General features: G+C 41.3%; 2 protein-coding genes across 4 annotated transcripts in view; one reads left to right on the top strand and one right to left on the bottom strand.

The window, feature by feature from the left end:
* Positions 1-1834: 1834 nt before the first annotated feature.
* On the bottom strand, positions 1835-12198 carry LOC117440293 (sterile alpha motif domain-containing protein 12-like). The gene is made up of 4 exons (XM_034076598.2): positions 12124-12198; positions 7256-7406; positions 6326-6466; positions 1835-3398 (listed from the first exon to the last, which is right to left on the bottom strand). Exons 2-4 carry the CDS (start codon positions 7374-7376, stop codon positions 3382-3384), a joined length of 279 nt encoding a protein of 92 aa, XP_033932489.1. The 5' UTR covers positions 7377-7406; positions 12124-12198; the 3' UTR covers positions 1835-3381.
* Positions 12199-12960: 762 nt separating this feature from the next.
* The window catches only part of scara5 (scavenger receptor class A, member 5 (putative)), a 99369-nt gene continuing 91099 nt past the window's right edge, over positions 12961-21230 (top strand). For 2 of the 3 annotated variants that reach the window (XM_034076296.2, XM_034076295.2), the window contains exons 1-2: positions 12961-13136; positions 19428-19545. In XM_034076296.2, the coding sequence (XP_033932187.1) occupies positions 19434-19545 (112 nt within the window). In that variant the 5' untranslated portion in view covers positions 12961-13136; positions 19428-19433. The remainder of the gene's footprint in view (positions 13137-19427; positions 19546-21230) is intronic. The other variant, XM_034076297.2, reaches the window with a different exon arrangement.

Raw genomic sequence — 21230 nt, 5'->3', positions numbered from 1 at the left:
TGCCTGCCATTATAGAGCTTTTTCGTTAGCGTTCTTGAGGGAAAGAGCTGCCGCAAAATCGGAGGGCGGTAAACTGGCCGTGGGTGTGTCACTGACACACCCCCAGCTCGCCGCGGGGTCACGAGCCTGATGACTAATCATAATTCTTTAAGGAAATCGTTTTTATTATAATTACTGTGAAATGTATTATGTTTTTGTCATTATTACAACAAATACACACTTGCAACTGATAAGACTGGCAATGATTTTATATTTATTAGACTATTACAAAAAAGATCATGCTCCAAATAAGTGGGGGTACGGCGTACCCCCGCGTCCAACGCCCACTACACCACTGGGTGTAGCCTACCCCAGCCATACCCTGGCGCTGCCACTGGTGGCACGTATGGGGCGGGCCATTCTGCACATGCGTTAAATGCGTTAAATATTTTAACGCAATTAATTCAACAAATTAATTACCGCCGTTAACGCGATAATTTTGACAGCACTAGTAAAAATACCAGGTTAACCTCTGAATTGTAGTGGATTAGAATTACAAAGTAGCAATGAGCTGTCATGTGGGTATATATTAATGCTGCACATTATGGACACAAGCCATTTTCACCCATTTATTAATTATATGATTTACATTTGATAACACCAATGTGTTTAATAATGGCAACTTCTAATTGTGGGAAAAACGAAAAGGTTCAGTAGAGACGTCCCATAGAACATTTTGTGAAACACAATAGCCAGCATGTGTAGTTCTGGGGGGGTGTTCGATTCCAGTTTTGGATAGTCTGGGGTGGTTTCGTTCCATTTCACACAGCTGTTTGACGCTCTGCGTAACCTCACGGGACTGTAGTCCTAAACGATAGCTGGGGATTATGGGTAGTGTAGTGTCTTCGGCCATCCTAAACTCCTAGAGGCCTACGTCTGTTTCCGGTTATTTTTATTTTGAAATTCAGTTCCTGACGGACGCCAAAAAAGCCCGAGATTATGGAATTAAACCAATAAATAAAAGCAAGGATAATTGTGTGTTATTGGTGAGTAAATAACAGTGTGTTATTTTGAAAAGAATAACAAATTAGAAGGAAAAAAAGATTTAAAAAATACAGATTTCAGTATCCTGAGGCTCTGAGCCCCATTTATTTTCCTCACAGACGGCAACAAAAGTCCGAAATTATACGATTTAAAATAAAAGCAATAATTGAGGCTTGATATTGAGTAAGAACATGTTTTTATGAACCACACAGCTTTCGGTCTTCCACGACCCGACCGGAGAAAAAGACGTGCTGCAGGTACGAAACACATTACCAGTAGAAATACATTGCATTTAAAATCGTTCTGTGCAACACGAAAAAAGGGGGAAATCGTGTTGGTGAATACGAATCAATAGATTAAAAATCGTGTCGGTGAACACGAAATACCATGAGACTGGGTTGGCCCGTCCCTTAGCATATCAAGTACAAAAGAAGCACTAGTGTTACATAGTGATTTCATTATGCTACGATGTTACCGAAGTAAATAAAGGAGTCCAATTATAGAGTTTCAGGAAGGGGAAACTCCCTCTGGAGGAGACATTGGGATTCAAGCCTTTGCAGACCATTTACATGCACACAAACCTATATAACACACTACAGGAAAGAGAAAACTCCAAAAAGCGTATCTTTAAATAAATGAAACTGTGTGTAATAACCATATTTTCAAGAGGTATGGAACTTTTCTTTTTGATGAAATGGTGCAGCCATAGAAAACATGGGTCCTGGGTATTTCTCTCAGTTCTAAAATGATAGTGGAAAACTGGATGTGATTGAGAGGCTGCAGCAAAAAGACGAGACACACGTGGGTCAAGTGTCTTTCAAAAGCAGCCATTTTAATCCAAACAACCATACTTCATGACGTGAACTGATGTACACAAACAGACATGACCTCTTACTGTTCGTTTTTCATTGTTTTATTTTACCAAGATCTCATTGAGATTAAAAATCTCTTTTTTAAGAGAGGCCCAAGATAGGTAGCAGGTAACATTCATAGAAATGTGGAGTGGTCTTGATGCCTAGAATATACATTAAAAGTAGGGCAACATAAATAAATGAAAAAGTTCATTTATAAAAAGGCATCCAGAAATGTATGGACCGTTTCAGTTGAAGACATTCACCATTCTTAAAACAGGATAAATCACATCAAACATACAAAAACATACCAATCTCTGTTTACTTTGTATTTTCTCTAAATTCATTGCATGTTTTTTGTTTTTTTGTCATTCCTATTTTTATGGTTGTTTGAAATGTTTTATTAACCCTCCTATCGTCTTCGTGTCCCCCCCCCCCCCTTACTTTGGTGTTCACGGTCAAATGTTACCGGTCCTGTTTTAACTGCTATTACATTAACACAAAAACCATTAGTCATCACCACATTTAATTTAACACCCTTTCAAACTGTACATATTGTATCAGAGTACTGGCACACATGAACATCTGCAGTAAACATACAAAGAACAGACACTGAACATGTATTGCGTGAGCCAGGTGTGATCCATGTGGGGGGATGGGCACATAAGAGCGGGAAATGTGTCAATTTGTTGTGTGTGTGTGTGTGTGTGTGTGTGTGTGTGTGTGTGTGTGTGTGTGTTATCTGATCCGGATGGTTACTAATTTTCTTTTCTTTATGGCGGGAACACCATGGGTTTTACAAAGTTGACTAAATCATCCAAAATGCAATGAAAGCGTGATCAGCCATTGTATATGTTCAAATGTCTGCTGTGAAGGATATCATGAAGCCTGAATGTATGCCGAATGTAAAACAAAAAAGTTATGATTGATGAAAGTAGTAAATCGGTTAGATTTGACCCGAAGACAACAGGAGGGTTAAAGTGTATTTAGAAAACCGTTTTATACATTAAATTAAATATTATCATCTTGCCTATTTGGCTTTTTATTTTTATTGTGCATATACCAAAGTATTAGACGAATAACAATTCTGACTTGATGGTACTGGAGTAAAAAATGAATAGCATTATAATTCATCCTCTGGGATCGGGAACGATTATGAAAATGTTTCCAGGAGCTGTTGAGACAATTCAGTCGTGACTAAAGTGGTTTAAAATAGCTACCAATATTTCCTGATAGGATGTTAACCCGCTATAGAGAAAGACAGAAGACGGAGACTAATGGACAGCAAGGCACAAAACAAAACGCCGCTCAGACAAAAACTAATCTCATCTGTCTGCACAGGTCAGATTTCAGTCAGGAAATGGGTTTCTTTCTTTCTCTCTTCATCGATTCTTCTTTCTCTTTCACCTTGTCTTGTTGTTTCCATCACTCCCTCCTTCACTTGGATGAATAGATAGAAATGAAAAAAACAAACAAGGCGATGTCCTCCTGAAGATATTTGTTTCCCCTAGGTAGAAAAACATTCTAGCAAAGAGAACAAAATGAAGAAAAATAAGTTAGAAGTCCCTTTTTGTTGGACACGAATGGTACTCGAGCACTAAAATCATAATCTTGAGATGTGTCTTTTTTGGTGGATTTGGTAACTCAAAGTAAATGCTGGTGACACTTAACATTTGTGTATAATATATTCCTAAAACGGGGAATAAAACAACCACAAAATCACTAATATCTTCGATGTTAATGCATATTGTTCCTGAGAATCCCAAGCATTGTTCACTCGAGCTACTTTTTACGACTGCTTATTTTAAAATGTGGCATTTATCTTAAACATGACAGCAGAAAACATGCATGCTACGTTAAGTTTCTGTACTGTTTTTATCCGAAGTTTGCCATATGTGAGGGAGGCTGTGGCGCAGTGGGTTAGTGTCTTGGTGTTGGGATCAGAGGGGCACAGGTTCAAACCCCACTGTAGTCAGCATGTCGTTGTGTCCCTGAGACACTTCACCCCAAAGTGCTCCTGTGGGGATTGTCCACAGTATTGAGTAAGTCACTTTGGATAAAAGCGTCTAACATGTGATGTAATGTATACTAGACCCTCCAGAAAAACGCGGGCAAAAATCCTTGATTATGCGATCAAACATGGGGGGTTTTATGTGGTTTTATGCAGTGAAATTGCGGGAAGTAGCGAAATATGCAGAAAAAATAAATATTGGGCTGTCTTATTTATTTATTCTCTCTCACACACAACCTGCCACTCACGTTAAACCCCTTTACATTCAATGTTTATTTATTGTAAAAGCAATTGGGCTATTTTAAACACACACACACACACACACACACACACACACACACACACACACACACACACACACACACACACACACACACACACACACACACACACACACACACACACACACACACCACACACACACACACACACACACACACACACACACACCACACACACACACACACACACACACACACACACACACACACACACACACACACACACACACACACACACACACACACCTCATTCTGTTTTCATTTACTCGTTCGTTATCTAACCAGCTTCAATCTTGTAGGCTTCTCATCTCGTTTTTTGTAGCCCTTGGGTTTTGGAGGTCGATGCCTCGGTGAACGTGAGTTGTTTGGCTTTCTTGTCCGCAGCAGCAGAAAGCATTTTCGAATGTTTGAATGAATCAAAGTGGGTCGTCACCGTCGATGTTCTCCTATGCTCCAACACAGTTGCACGGGGTGCAGAATAGTTTCCCCCCCACAAGACATCGGGGAACTGCTTTGCCCGGTCTTTAGCAGAAATGTTCGACGGTAAATGAGATGGATTCGATTTTTTCATCTTGGTTTTTTTTCATCTCGTGTGAGCTCCACACTCTCTGGTGTTGTTTACCTTCTGTGATGCGCGAGCTGATGACGTTGCGTAATCATCATCATCATCATCATCATCATCATCATCATCACTTCACGTCAAGACGAGTTAACTTTTTTTCCCTCAACTTTGTGATGAAAAATGCTGGGATTATGCGGCCTTTTGATAAATATGCGGCCTTTTAAAAATCTGCGCCATTTTGCTGATTATGCGGTAAATTCTGCGATCGCAGAATCGCGTTTTTCTGGAGGGTCTCGTATACTTGTTGCCATCTGTGTGTTTCTATGTGAACATACCGTAGGTTGTACATCAGCTGGGAAAACAAAAATCCCCCTGTAAGTTTAAATATCCTATTTCTGGTAGGGATGGGTATCTTTAAGGTTTTAACGGTACTACTACTTTTATCGATACCGCTTATCGGCCCGGTCTTTTAACGGTACTTTTATCGGTTCTTTTGGAGAAAAAAAAAAAAAGGTAAACTAACTAAACAAATTGTGAACAAAACTAACATTGCTTTTTATTTAAATTAAATACATAATATTTCACATCAAAAGAAACAACAACGTTTTAACAAATCGTATTAAATAATCTTATGACAGAACTGTAAACAGAATAGCTGAAACTTTAACAAAATAAATACCTCCGTACCGACATAAAGACCGATAACGTCGGAGCTTAACGGTACCACGGTCTTTAATAATTCAGCCCCGGGGCCCGTTTAATACCGGGGCTCGGTACCCATGCCTAATTTCCGGGGCATTAAAGAGGTTCAAAGGTCAAAGATGGGTTCGGGTAACACTAAAACAGGAAACTGTGTTGTCTGGGGATGCAACATGATTGAAAGAGAAGGATGAAAGGAATATCAAAACGTTAGAAAAGTGTCAAAATAACTATAATTTCAAAGGAAGACTCGGGGTCGAGGAATGTGACAATTTGAAGTCCGCTGCAACTCTGACTACTTTTAAATCCAGGCTGGAGTCTTTTCTTTTTGAAGCTACTTTTAATTGAACTATTCACATCTCACACTGCACTGTAACTTTTATTCATGTTTTATTATCTTTGCTTTTTAATGTTTCTAATGTGTTTTATGCTCTAAATTCTGGAACAGCCTCCCAACTGAGATACGGGATTATCCCACTCGCAATAGCTTCAAAGATCAACTCAAAGAATGGTTGAGAAAGAAACAGACGTGCAGTCACCGCTCAATGCACTTTAACACAGGGGCATCTCCTCTTGCACTTTATGTAGCTCTTGTATCTTCTCTGGCACTTTATGTCGTAGCTGCTATAGTGTACTGCCATGTGGTACAATTAGCTCAAAGCTAAATCTGGCACTGTTACGCTTGACACATTTTAACGTTTTAAGTGTTCATCACTGTGCATTGTCCCACCAAATAAACGATTAATTAATTAAATTAAAGTAATGTCTTTCATTTTTCTAAAGCACTTTGAATTGCCTTGTGTTGAAAAGTGCTATATAAATAAACTTGCCTTGCCTGTGACAGTCAATCAACATCTTAATCTAAAATCTTTGCAAAAAGGTAATTGAGCATTCTCACCTGAGCAGATGTCATTGAGTTCATTGACTTCTTCCTGTACTTTGAGGAGGAGAACGTCCTGCAGGATCTCCTGCTGCTGCTCCTCAGCCTCCACCCCGAGGAGCTCCAGGTGATGGTCCTTCAGCCTCAGCAACACCCGGCCTGGAAGACAGCGTTCATTGATTCATAAACTGGATGTGTGTGTACAGTACAATCAAATCTCTCTACAAACAAATTCTGTCTAAAAAAAGTCTGAACAATTCTGACTTTTTCTCAAAATTCTGACTTTTTCTCAAAATTCTGACTTTTTCTCAAAATTCTGACTTTTTCCTAAAATCTCAAAATTCTTACTTTCTCTCAAAATTCTTACTTTCTCTCAAAGTCCTGACTTTTCTTAAAATCTCAAAATTCTGACTTTTTCTCAAAATTCTGACTTTTTCCTAAAATCTCAAAATTCTGACTTTTTCTGAATACTTAAAAATGTCAATTATCACTCGTCACCGGCTTGATCTTCACTATCAGGATCCATGTGTCTGTGATCCTCTCCAGAGGGAAGGAGTCATCACACACAGAGCATCAACTAGTTCCTGAGCAGTGTCCTTCACATGCTGATATCCAAGAGAGGGAGTCACACAGTCACAAGATGGAGGACTAGAAAGCAGTCTTCAATGTTTACTTCAGATTAGCTCCACGTCAGAAATGAGCATGCTTGATGTCTCTCTCCATAGAGGCTGAACCATCATGTTAATCACATAGCTATCATCTGCCTCAAACAGTCCTGATGCTCTTCTAGGTAATCAGACATCCTGTCATGTTCACAGCTACAGTTGGGATACCTTTGCCATCATGTTGCTCTCATGTTGGAAGAGGACATTCAGTATTTCCCAACAGATCTCATCTTCTATTAACTGTGCAAACAAAGCAGGTTGAGTGTGATGCATGACTCGAGACCTGATATGGCGTGTTTAAGGATGGCTTTTTGGAGCGTGTCCATCTTGGCCGGGTGATAACCCTGCATCCACTCCAACACTTCCTCCACCGACCACGATGACACGCGCTTCGACAGGCCCATCCCTCTGCAACGCAGCAGGAGGAGCACAACCTGGAAATACCAAACCACGATGGATAAGATCAACATGTCAACTCGTTTACTACAGAACGGCACATTTACGAAACATAAGCTGTCAGATATGAAATACTCCAATTAGAAAAATGTTTGAAAGAAGTATTTGTGTAACCATCTATCATAGCTTTGTCACTTCTTGATTCAACAATGACCTAATGTACTTACAGCAGATCAAGCCTGAGGTCAAATAAACGGGGTCGAATAATTAGATTGAGGTTTGCAGCAACACCGGCAAAAAGCTGAAAACGCCAAAGATTACCGTAATTTTCAGACTATAAGCCGCACCTTTTTTCCCATTTTTCGACCCTGCGGCTTATATAACGGTGCGGCTAATCTATGGATTTGTACAGCTAACGGCCACTAGGGGACCTCCTAAATCTATGGATGTTACAGGTTACAGTCCACCACCTTTAACTCTATGGGCTCTATGGCCGGTCCGCGCCCGCCACCTTTAAGCGGCGGGCTCCAGCAGGAAAAGCTGGAGGCCGGAAAAGAGTGAGACAGGTAGCGCGCCAAAGTAAAAGTGGAACCGAGAGTGGTACGAGAGACAGAACGAGAGCAAGACAGACGGACATAACGAGAGCAAGACACTTTGTGCAAAGGAAGTTTTCGTGCACGAACCCTTCGTTCAGTGGGAGGCGTGGATGACTAGCGGCGATAAATCATTCACCAAAACTGGTCGAATGCAAAAAGCAACTTTCGCTCAAGTTTGCGAGTGGATCCTGACGGCGTGGAGGAGTGTCAAAACATCCACGATCACCAACGGGTTCCGAAAGGCTGGACTGCTTACATACGGTAATTAAACATTAAAACACCTGCGGCTTATAGTCCAGCGCGCCTTATAGTCCGAAAATTACGGTACTTCATTAAAGGTGGGGTAGGTACGTTTGAGAAACCGGCTCGAGATCGCTAGAATTTGAAAATACACAACCGGAGAAAATCTGCCACTTCCTCACAGAGCCCCTCCTCCAACACACACGAACGCGCACATGACCAATGAGGGCACGAGATAAGTTTGTGCCCCGATGGAAGGCTGACAGGCAGGTAGGCCATCCAGTTGGCTTCTACAGATGACATTTTTTTATGGATTTGTTGTCAAAGCACTTCAGATATTCATTGCAATGATATTCATTGATGTTAAGAGCATTCCATGGAATATAACAAAAAGTGTATCTCGAGCCGGTTTCGGAAACTTACCTACCCCACCTTTAATATAATAATTAGAGTCACTTAATATTCTTTTCTATTCTTCATGTTTAACATTCAAAGTGAAACTTAAAGACACATCACTTATTGTGTGTCAGGCTGCAATTAAGTGTTATTTGTAAGCAATTAATCACTCAATATTTGTTTTGTTTTTTAAACAGAACTGAAGAAATAGCAGGAGAAAACATTCTGTAAGGGCAATGGTTTGAAATCCAAATTGTCATTAACATCTTTAAAGATTTGACAGAACATTTTATCCAGAAGAAAATAAATAACACAGCCACACGATCTCAACAGAAAGAAGTAAAGTTATTTCAATAAGGACTGCCAGTGCTGTGTATGAACGTGAAAAGCGTTCCCGTGATTATCGAAGTTCACCTCACCAGAGTTGAAGTATACTTGCATCACATTGAACAAGCAGTTGTCCCTCTGCAGGATCTTAAGGGGCCTACACACCAAACTGACACCAAAGAACACGACTGTCGTGTCGCCTCACGTCTCCTTGGCCAACAGTCGCACCGGAACACACCGCAAAGACGTCGGCCGACGGCCAAGTAGCACGTACGACCTGCGCAATAACTCTCCTTACCAGCAGGCGGCGGTTGTGCGGTATGTGCGGTTTTGCCCAGGGCGCATTAGCCGAGGACATTGTTTTCTGTTGTCCCTCAAACGTAAGGAAATGTCAACACTTGAGATGAAATGGCCTTACCAAGATGGTGACACATATCGCATTGAGACTGAGAGATCCCTCAGAGCTGAAAATAGCAGCAAGGTGACATCCACCAACTCCGACACCAAGTCAGAAAAGTTCTCCCAAAATGTTTCTTTAGCCTGCGGTTCTTCTGGTTTTCCTCCCAGCTCTATCCTCCTGGGCTGCACCGCTATAGGGCAAAAAACTGCCAAACTGTTGATGTGACCTTTTCAGCAGACCAGTCTGGTTATTGGGGTATAAATATAGGAATGTAATTTCCTGTGTTAATTAAGGGGGATGCGTGATTGGCTGGTGCAATAACAAGGTCCCAGCAGAGTAATTGACATACAGACGGTGAAGACCTTTACACCGGGGCAAAGACACGGAGGAAACTTACAACTAGAGTCAGGTCGAGTGTAAAGGAGGAAATCTCACGGCTGATTTTATGCCTATGGACAGCATTTCCTAAACGATATGACTCCCAAACTGGGCTGATATCTTCAGGGAAATAAAGTGGATGTGTAGCCTCTTGTCTTGCTCTGAAGCATTCATTTATGTCACCCAGTTACAAGTAAACCAGGACTTGTAAACAGAAGTAATATACGGGAACAAGAAAGGTGTGGAAATTGGCTTTTTGAAGGTGATTTTACCATCCTGTACTATAACTGCAACTTATTCATTAATGTCCACAACTTAATCCAAATGGATGTGTTTAAATCTTTATGAAACACACGCCTGCTGCCCGGGCTACTTCTACTTTGAACGTTTTATTGAGCTTTAGGGTAGCGACGTGGAAGTGAATTTTTGGGCAGCTATTCAGGTTTGACTTGGCATCTTGATTTAATATATATATTAAATACTTGTAATACTTTACTTTGAACTGTATTAAAAGTATAATGCAGAGAAGTGGTACCAGGTAGGTGTTTTAAACAGAAAGCAGTGCATTAAAAACCTTTTAAAACATATTTCCACAAACTTAAAAATATGTTACATGGGTGGATGTTTTCTAAAGCAGAAATGGGTGTATTTATATTTGTCTCATGTCTTATTTAATATATAATGCCTGAGCTTCAGTATTAGTAGAACAATTAAAAAAATTCTGATACCATAGTTGAGGAATTTAAACATTTCTATCTCCAACACTAATTTCACTAAATCAAGATGTAATCCTGAACGTGCCTTAACAAAAGACAAAATAAAGAATCAGCAGAGTTCACATGGGAACCAAAACCAGACGTAATGTTCAAGATGCATCCTTCATGCTTCCTAAAGTGTGATTCTACCATCTTGTGGTGCCTTGCAGAATTACTTAATCTCTTGAACAAGCCTTAAAATGTTACAGTTGCGTTTTACAAGTTCAGAGACTTCATTTGTTTGCAGCCTTTCTCAGCCTGGTGCAATCTCGATTTGATGCACTCGTTCTACAATGGTAGCAAGTTAGGGCTGATTTTATGTTAATAATTAAAAGTGTTTAAAGCATGAATTCATTAAAAGAGGACTATTTAAGAATATATTAAGAGTTATGTATAAGCTTTTTATAAACTCGTCATTCATCACTTCATTGAAAACTGCATTGCCACACGCACTAAAATCATAATCTTGAGATGTGTCTTTTTTGGTGGATTTGGTAACTCAAAGTAAATGCTGGTGACACTTAACATTTGTGTATAATATATTCCTAAAACGGGGAATAAAACAACCACAAAATCACTAATATCTTCGATGTTAATGCATATTGTTCCTGAGAATCCCAAGCATTGTTCACTCGAGCTACTTTTTACGACTGCTTATTTTAAAATGTGGCATTTATCTTAAACATGACAGCAGAAAACATGCATGCTACGTTAAGTTTGGGTACTGTTTTTATCCGAAGTTTGCCATATGTGAGGGAGGCTGTGGCGCAGTGGGTTAGTGTCTTGGTGTTGGGATCAGGGGGGCACAGGTTCAAACCCCACTGTAGTCAGCATGTCGTTGTGTCCCTGAGACACTTCACCCCAAAGTGCTCCTGTGGGGATTGCCCACCGTACTGAGTATGTAAGTCGCTTTGGATAAAAGCGTCTAACATGTGATGTAATGTATACTAGACCCTCCAGAAAAACGCGGGCAAAAATCCTTGATTATGCGATCAAACATGCGGGGTTTTATGTGGTTTTATGCTGTGAAATTGCGGGAAGTAGCGAAATATGCAGAAAAAATAAATATTGGGCTGTCTTATTTATTTATTTTCTCTCACACACAACCTGCCACTAACGTTAAACCCCTTTACATTCAATGTTTATTTATTGTAAAAGCAATTGGGCTATTTTAAACACACACACACACACACACACACACACACACACACACACACACACACACACACACACACACACACACACACACACACACACACACACACACACACACACACACACACACACACACACCTCGTTCAATGTTGATTTAAAAAGTATAAAATGTGGTTGAAAATGTTGGCATTTTGACCAAATAACGTGTTTTCTTAAATGCAGGGAAATGCCGAATTGAAGCAGTTACTCTCAGACGTATTTTCTGTGATATAGCAGTTTTCCATCTGTTCTAGTAAATGAAGCCTGGTGAAAATGTAATAAATATGAATGTAATTTGGCGTGTTGCCTGAGTACGTGGGAAGAGATACGGACCGCACACAGAGGGATTACAGTCACCCATCAACAACTGCATTTCATAACACCAAACATCCTGAACAGCAGGTGAAACTAAACACTTGCGTCTTAACACACTTTAAGTAGGTTTTTCTGAGTAGAAAGTTATATTTACCTTCAGTTAGTTGTCTGTTTTTGACAGAATATTCCTCTACCTGTTGAAGTGTAACGTTCAGGTAACACAAAAAACATTCCTTTTCCCGGATCCGCCCACTAAGGTGCAGCTGCACGTGATGCCTTCAGTGCTGTCAGGAATATCTGAATTGCACGTGCATCATAACGAATTCCCTTTTCAATACTGTAGCTTTGTAGCTTTAAGTCCCCAAAGAAACTCTTCCATCCTTCATTCCTGTGTAAGTTTTTCATTATTGGGGTCATTTCATTACAAATAAATCCAACAGGGCGTAAGAAAAGTTTCACCTTGAGGACCTTACCAACTCACTTGTGTTGTGAATGTGTGTTAGTTAATGGTACATATAAGGCTACTTGTTACACAGTACACTACTTTTCTCTTGAAGGTGTGATTTATTATAAAAAATGTATACAATAAAAATTAAGAACTAGAATATTGGAGCTGTTGTCGTGTTTATGTACAACTTCTTGACTATATTGATTGGTGTTGATGGGCTCATGAAGGCACCACCAAATTAGGTCAGTAGTCCTAATAGTTTAAAGGCCAAAAACTAATATGTATGTCCCTTTCCTTTTTCCAGTTTCTGTTTCAAGTTCCGTTTAAAACTTTTTGAGATAGCATAAAACTTTAGGTCAAATAATATGCCATCTTCAGCCAACAGGGGGCGCACATGTGGTCTCTTTCTCCCCCTCTCTTCTGCACCAGCTGCTCGGCTGCAGAGAAAACTACAGCTGGAGTTTGTGATGGTCACGTGATGATGTTGTCAGTATATTACTCCCAATGTTTCAGCGTGTTCGCTTCTATAGAGCACTGAGAGAGTGTGCATGGTGCAGTGTTCCCCTCTGCCTGCAGTCTGTGCTTCACATTTTAATGCATTGTTGAACTCTTTGACAGCTGAAACAAACCTGGAGTTAAAGCAACTCGAAGCTACTTTTTGAGAGGAATTATGAGACACGTGGAGCTGTGATTTTGTTTACCAATTGACAGCTGACAAGGTGAGACAACATGACTTTTGCAACTTCAGTTTGGTGTTTAATATCGTGCTGAATTAACATAATCTGGCACATGTGTATCATGTGAAATGCATGAATCCCGCAGTGACTGCACCTGTTTGAACCTCAGCTGACTGTCACCTGTCATCCCTTTTAAATATATATTATGTTGCGGGGAGCATTTGAGTTCAAAGCTCATATTAACACGTGTGCAAAGAGGGACTTCATGAAGCGATTAAAGCGCTTTGTGTGAGTGTTAAAAGGTGACTGATATTTGCCAAGCAGCCGTTTCAACTCACTGCATGATTCCTTGTGCTTTGACCTTTTTAAGATGGTTTAAATATTCATTGCAATGAAGCTGAAAGGGAACAGTTAAAAGGCTGATTGAATGCATGTAATGTATTCTGGAGGAAGGCTACACGGACAAAAGGACAGGAAATGCACTTTTAATGGAACTCATCCGCGGGAAAGTGTCGCTTTGTGTTTGAGCGGTCATGGGTGAACTATATCTGCCTTAAATTAACCGAGCAAAATGGGTTAATGCTGCACACGGGTGACTGAGCAATGCTATGGGATGGTTCATGGTTGCATTATGTATAGAGAGAGGTTGTGTTCCCACTAAGCGCCGTATACCTCCGTGTGCAGAAGCCTCATGAAATCACCTTCAAGTGGGAAATAATGACATCATTCAACTTCAGATTAAGTTCAGGCACCGGTTGTGGAGCTACTCAACATCTTCCTGTGTGTGTGTGTGTGTGTGTGTGTGTGTGTGTGTGTGTGTGTGTGTGTGTGTGTGTGTGTGTGTGTGTGTGTGTGTGTGTGTGTGTGTGTGTGTGTGTGTGTGTGTGTGTGTGTGTGTGTGTGTGTGTGTGTGTGTGTGTGTGTGTGTGTGTGTGTGTGTGTGTGTGTGTGTGTGTGTGTGTGTGTGTGTGTGTGTGTGTGTGTGTGTGTGTGTGTGTGTGGTGTGTGGAAACCCTGTGTGTATGCATATGTGCACATATGAGATGAATGCATGCATAGTATTGCTTTTTAATTAGTGTTGCATATGCTTTAGTTGTATGTCTTTTTGTTTTTTTGACTATAAAACATATTTAGTTTATTTTGCAATAAAATGTAATCTTGAAGTGTTTTTACTGCTTTCTCTGTTAAGTCATTTAAAACATCCCAATCCATACACTTCCAATATCTGTTCCTCCCGAGACCACACACGCTGGGTCGCTTGCAGACAATCGAGATGCTCGGCTGGGGGAAGGTCTCTCGACGTGATGATGCGTGAAGAGGTAGTTGTGTCCTCTATAGCCGAGTGAATCTCAACTGTCTGCCTGTGGGGAGTCTCTCAATGTCTCATTTACCTTGGTTCAAAAGTCATACTCAACTTGGAGGTACTTGTACTTAAGTATTTCCATTTTATTTTGTTTAAGTTGATTAAAATCGTGTTAATAATAAATAATAATAATATATAATATTTTTATAGCGCCTTTCAGGAAACCCAAGGTCGCTTTACAAGTCGGGTAGGGGGGGGGGAGTAGGGGAAAAAAGGCAGACAGGTTAAGGGGGGGGGGGGGGGAAGTAACGGAAAAATAAACCTATTAAACTGACTATACATAAGACACACAGCTTTTCCTTATTCTTCCTCTTCATCTTATTCTCCTTCATCTCCTCCTCCTTCTTCTTCCCCTCCTTCATGATCTGTTTAGAGTGATTGGAAGGATCTCAAAGAAGGAAAGCCTCGAGTCATTTGAGGGTAGAAAGAGAAAATCCCCTTCCCATGAGGGTTCAGCCACATTAAATCCCCAGATCTGACCTCACCTCTTTAACACTGGGATCAACAGCTGATCGTGTGCTTTGAAGGATAACGTGGTGATCAATCAAATGCCGACCTGGACGAAGGGAACAGACGGAAAAAGGCATCAATGTCAAAGGTTATAACGACTTCTTGGAGTGTGCTCCTTTCACCAACTGTGAGCGTTGCTGTTCAAGCCTTTTTGAGATTTATGGTCAGTGTTGCTTTTCGTGGAGTCAGTTCTGAAAATGCTCCGGGAGAGTTCCTATATTTGTTGTTTTGCGTCGTCTGGCCCTTCACACCCGACACACACCGCGCATATTGCTGGAGGGATAAGTCATATGTTTGTAGGCCAACCAGGAAGTTAGCTGCACCTTGGTTCCCTTGACAACAGCCAATGGGATCGTTCCATTTAAAAACATGTTAACATCTCTTGAGCTTGTGTTAACCACAGACTTTATTTCAGCCATCTAACAACAAGAACAATTCAAAAACGCCACTGACGAAGAGACGAGGCAAGCAGAAGAACTCTTGGTTTGAGGACTCATTCCCCAGCATTCTACTCTTATTCTAAATGTCATGTTTTGTATTATTTAATCCACAGTTCTCGAGATAGACTCTTTGCTTTCCCACCATCCTCTGTTGAACTGAGTGTGTGATAAAACACTTGTACCCCTCCAAAGTCAGTGTAATTACAAGATAACTCACACACACACACACACACACACACACACACACACACACACACACACACACACACACACACACACACACACACACACACACACACACACACACACACACACACACACACACACACACACACACACACACACACACACACACACACACACTCTGTAGACACAGTGACACACACAACACACACGGATAGCTCAGTGGGATCTCCTAGCAGCACTAATGCTTCCTGCCCAGCTTCAATCTAACCGTCAACCTGACCCCTCTCTCCCCTCCTGTGATGAGAAAGTCCAGACTGAGCGCTTTTTAACGACTTAACAAACACTCAGCCGCCGGGGCTTCTGGGAGTTTAACACCCCGCGGACTCCTGACTGTGCAGCAGATTCAATTGTCCTCCTCGGAGATGTCTGTCTGCTTCTATTTGTTCTGCGTTCCCTCTCTCTCTTTCGGCCATATTTGGTTTGCATGTGTAGCGCGTGGGAAACCAGGAGAGTGCATGTGCTTAGCTCAGAGTACATACTTGGATATACGCAGTGACGTGCGGTGAGGGTCGTGGCTGGTGAGGCACCGACTCTTTCAGTCAGATTTACAAATATCATATTTTGACCATAATCGAAATATTCGGTTATTTTCAAAAGCGTTTTTAGTCTGATGCTTCAATTCATTTTAAACAGACCGTTCAACAAAAGGATACCCAAAATCTAAATATCGGATTGTTCTTTCTTAGTAAGATCCCATTTTCATTACAATTGGGGTCTTACCTTGAAGATGAAGTCCATGCTTTCCTTCTGGACAACAATCTCCATTACTTTGTTGTAAAAGTCCTCCTTATCTTCCTCTAGTTTCAAAAGTCTAGTGTGTTGTATGCGTAGAATAACAGTAGCAACAAGAACCTGTGGGCTCACTTGCGCCCCCTCCAGTGCGGCAGGGGTTATGGCTGCCTCCCTGGTGCTTTTTTCATTGCCGTCGTATGATGAGACCAGCGAGCCTAAATATCATATACGTGAAATAAGTTATTTAGAGACTATGGATGTCGAGGATAAATGTAATAACGGGTTCTACAAACATTACATTGGTGACATACAGTGAGATGGTGCAGGCATGCGCTTCGGGCCCGCTTCCCAGCCAGTTTCTGTGGGGTAACGCATCTGAGGTGAGGCAGACCTCATCTGTGCCTCACCTCACCCCACAGTAACTGGCTTGAGCGCGCTCACAAAATAAGTGCCCGCGTTAATTTAGTGCCCGCGCTCCAGCAAGTTACTGTGGGGCTGCAGTCGAATAGTCCAAAGATCAGCTCCTAAGTTCTAACCCTATCGTCTATTCCTTGACCTCTGAGTGAAAGGTCACGGGGTTAAGGGATAGTGGATAGGAGAATTCAAAAGGACTTAGGAGAAGAGACTGCGGTACTTTAGAGAATCCGAATGCACTTTCACTATCGGACGTGTTTATGATGCGCCAGCGGACGTCCTGAGTGTGCGTCTGCTGCTGTGGGGAAACCATGGAAACCACAGTTTTCTAAACAGCGGACTACAACATGGATGTTTAATAAGAACGAGGGACTACTGTAAACTCATCTGGAGACTCTGCACCGTGCTCTGATGCTGCTGCTTTGCTTTATGAACGTGGACAACAGAGAAACATATTCTTCAGGACCAAAGTTGGAATTGAAATAAAAAAGGAAAGTGAAACTTATGCTCGTCACCCTCTCCCTCCGGTCCACATTAATACCAATGATCCCAATACGTATGATTGTATGAACTAAAGATCTTAAAATCAATACAGATGTATTTATTATAAACGTTAGTCCTTAACATCTATCACTGTGTATATCACCATTCAAACATCTTTTAAAAGTTGAACAAACCCCACACAGCTCAGTGAAGACTGAAATGTTGACTTTATTTGATCATTTCCGTAAAAACTAACATTCATATTTCTCTTTTTGATTATAATACTGATGAACGTTCAGAACAAAGCACTTTGGCAACTTACCACATACGTTTTAAAATGCTTAATAAGCACCGTAACTTTCATGATATAATTTCTCGGTCATAATCGGTTGTTTCCGTGAACGGCCGACTGTTGAGTGACGGCAAATGCTGCGGCTGCAAGGCATTGTGGGGCAGCATTTTCGCTTCTCCTGTCGGTTAGGGAGGTCCAGTGGTTCCTAAGCTAAAGGAGGTTATAAAGGAAGCTTGAAACCTCCTTTCCTTTCATTCTCATCATTCTCGAGAATTGGAACGGCACTTATCATGGCTGCCACTGAGGGACTTCCGGGTCATTTCACTCCTTTAGGAAGGTTCCTAAGCTAAATGGACTATTCGACTTCAACCTGGGCTTACGAGAGGCAGAGCTCGTCCCTGCCTCACTCCTCATCGCTACCCGTAGTTGTAGCGGAGCTCGTCACATTTGCTGATTTTAACTATAAAAAGCGATTGGAATCAAACATAAATCACATTTACAACACAGATCAGTGGAGACATTTTATTATTATTACCATTTAGTTTTTCTTTAGTTGTTTTTCCGTTACACTGGAGTATGACAGGTGAGCTCCCCTGACTGCACGTCGCTGGATATACGTCTGCAGCTGATCGCGATTCATTATCAGTCCAAGTGTTGAGGTATAACATTTAAAATGCAATCTGCTTTTACTTAAAAATGTACTTATGTCATCGAAGGAGTGACAGAAGCAGTAGCTCATCAATAGCATACCTGCTGGATGAAATGTCAGCCGTGTGTTTGAGATGGATTTACTTCTCATGGTGATAAGTGGCCTTTGAGACACATTCCGCTCCCAGGAGATGTTTGTATGAGATTTATGTGTAAGGTTACGAACGGAGGACATGTTGGAACCTTGCCATAACAATACCTGCCAAAGCCCTTCTCATTTATCACCGTGTGTAATTCATATGGGGTTAAAACCTGAGAGTTATGGTGCTGGAGCTTAATGTCAGCCAACGTTGGGGAATTGTTTCAAGGTTACGCTTTTATAAATGAAGCCCCAGGAGATTGACATTCTCAGAGGTGTACTTCAAATGGCGAGTGAGATATTTGTGTTCATATCGTGCCAAATGTTGCGTCTATAAGGATTATACTCTACTGTAAGAAGAAGATTTATGAGCAGCATGTTTCAGTCGTATAGGTTTGACTATAATCACTACTTGTAAATACCATTCACGTTCAGGTCGTATTAACAACTCTGGACTAGCAATCGTGTAAAGTCCACAATGCAGGGTGTTCGAACCCAAATTCAATGGATATATTCCACTTTGCCCCGTGACTGATCTTTCCTCAATGCAACATGTCTTTATGCCAATGTATTTCCAGCTTAAAGAAAAACATGAATCCCGCTAAAAGAAAAACAGGCGGTCAGCAAAAACACAAGGCCTGTCAAACTCTGTGTGTGTGTGTGTGTGTGTGTGTGTGTGTGTGTGTGTGTGTGTGTGTGTGTGTGTGTGTGTGTGTGTGTGTTTAACTTCAGTACGTGGCCTGCCCAAATCCATAGGTTGTTCAAACACCTGATTTCTGATCCATTTAATGTCATATTTATATTCCTTAAACTGTTCACCTGCCATGATGTCCTGGAAGAGAGACTCTCAGTATCAGGATTGAAACTTGTTGATGACTGAATAATATAACTTGATGTGTCCTTAAAGGAGACAAGTGGACCCAAACCATGCAAGGAGATTATCCTCCACCCATATGAAAGCATCTACTTCAGGATAGTAAGCGGTAAACCGTGTTGGTTGGTTGAGGAGAAAGTGGTTCATCACGTGTCGTACTAACAGTGGATTGTGTGTGTTGTCTCCGGTCAGGAGGAGATGGAGAACAAGGCCATGTATCTGAGCACGTATGAAGAGCGAGAGAGCGGCTCCATGTATGAAGAGGCCTACGATGGACACAACCTGTCCAAGCTCAACCTGTGTGATGAAGGTAAGGACCACAGCGGAGATACATGCACATTTCTTATCCAAGTAACAGACGTCTTTAATCCATCTCCATGGTAACAGAAGCGGGAGAGAAACACTAAATAAATTGGTCACGCACAAGAATCTGTCGTCAAAAAAATATGTTGAACTTCAGATATCTTGCATTGCAAATGAAAATCCGTCTTATAGACAGAACTTCATTCACTCAGATTGATTCAAAGAGGGACTTTCCACACACACACACACACACACACACACACACACACACACACACACACACACACACACACACACACACACACACACACACACACACACACACACACACACACACACACACACACACAAGAAGCAATGCAGTCACCACTTGGCATTCGCTGTATACCTGCTATGATCAGCTAGGAATGTCCAGCAACATCTGCAAGTGTGTGTGTGTGTGCGTACAGTGTGTGTGTCTGTGTGTGTACAGGTGCAGCTGCAACATATCCACTCCTGACCCTGTGGTGTTCTCAGATTTCGACCCAGGGCTCTGTGAGTTTGGTGGGAAAGTCTTAGGAACAGAATTTGTTGACATCTTCGTGGAAGGAGAATAATGGCCACACACATCAGAGACTGTCCTCGTCCAACTTCTCTAATCCGGGAAAATTTTCACACGTCGTTCAATTACAGAAGATATTCCCAACCATGCAGCTGCTTGTTTCGCTGAGGTGAAGTCGAACAGAGGAAAAAACAGTTGGGAAGTTTCTGTCAGTGTGCATTATGAGGTACACACTGTGAACAACGGTTCATTACACATTCAATTATTCACTTCAACGCACCAATAAGGTCCTCTCTATAGAGTATCTTAAACATCAAAAAGCTAGTATTGTGTATAAACATGTGTTTCAGGCGCTTTCTGATTGGAATACGTTTTAAGAAATGTTCATCATTGTTGGGTTTATTTTAAAAGGTTTGACAGATAGCCCATGTTCTCAGTCATTTGGCTATTTAATGTGGTGCTGTTGTTATGTCTGCCTGGGACCCCTCCATCCCAAGGCGTTTATGAACTTCTAATCGTGTGTAAAATACAGGCTTTATCCAGAAAACACGTCTGATTTCACGGAGAAAATGTGGTCCTAATTTGACCGACCCTGGCCTTAGGTATAATCGAGCCTCTTCACTAGGATTGGTCGCACTTGTTTAAAGTAGTTTAAACAGCCCGTTACCTTTAATGACGATATGTTAAAGTTCAAACATACACACATAGATAAGTGTATTTAAAGCATGTGTTGTTTTTAGAGCCGGGACTCGATTAAACTAATTAATCTAATTAATTAGAGGCTTTGTAATTAATTAATCGAAATTAATCGCATTTTTATCAAATATACATATTTGACCTGAGAACAGTGAGAAGCAATTTCCACATGGATTTGACTCCAGGTGGTCTACAGTCAAGTGTAATCCAGTGAGCCAGTGAGGTGGTTATTCTCTCAGACGTGGACTCACTTATCCTGGCCCTGAAACCAGTCCTCTGGTTGAGTGTGGGTTGGGTCAGGGTGTGGTTCCTTGCACTCGGGCTAACGTCCACGCTAGCTGCTACATGCTAGCTGCTACATGCTTTGCATTTAGGTGATACTTTAGGCTTGATGTGCTGCGGTGATATGCACATTCCTTTTTGCATAATTTGCACACAACCGTGCTCTTATCGAC

Source organism: Pseudochaenichthys georgianus, chromosome 24 (genome assembly GCF_902827115.2).
Source record: "Pseudochaenichthys georgianus chromosome 24, fPseGeo1.2, whole genome shotgun sequence".
Taxonomy (NCBI): domain Eukaryota; kingdom Metazoa; phylum Chordata; class Actinopteri; order Perciformes; family Channichthyidae; genus Pseudochaenichthys; species Pseudochaenichthys georgianus.
This window is presented reverse-complemented; position numbering and strand designations above follow the sequence as displayed.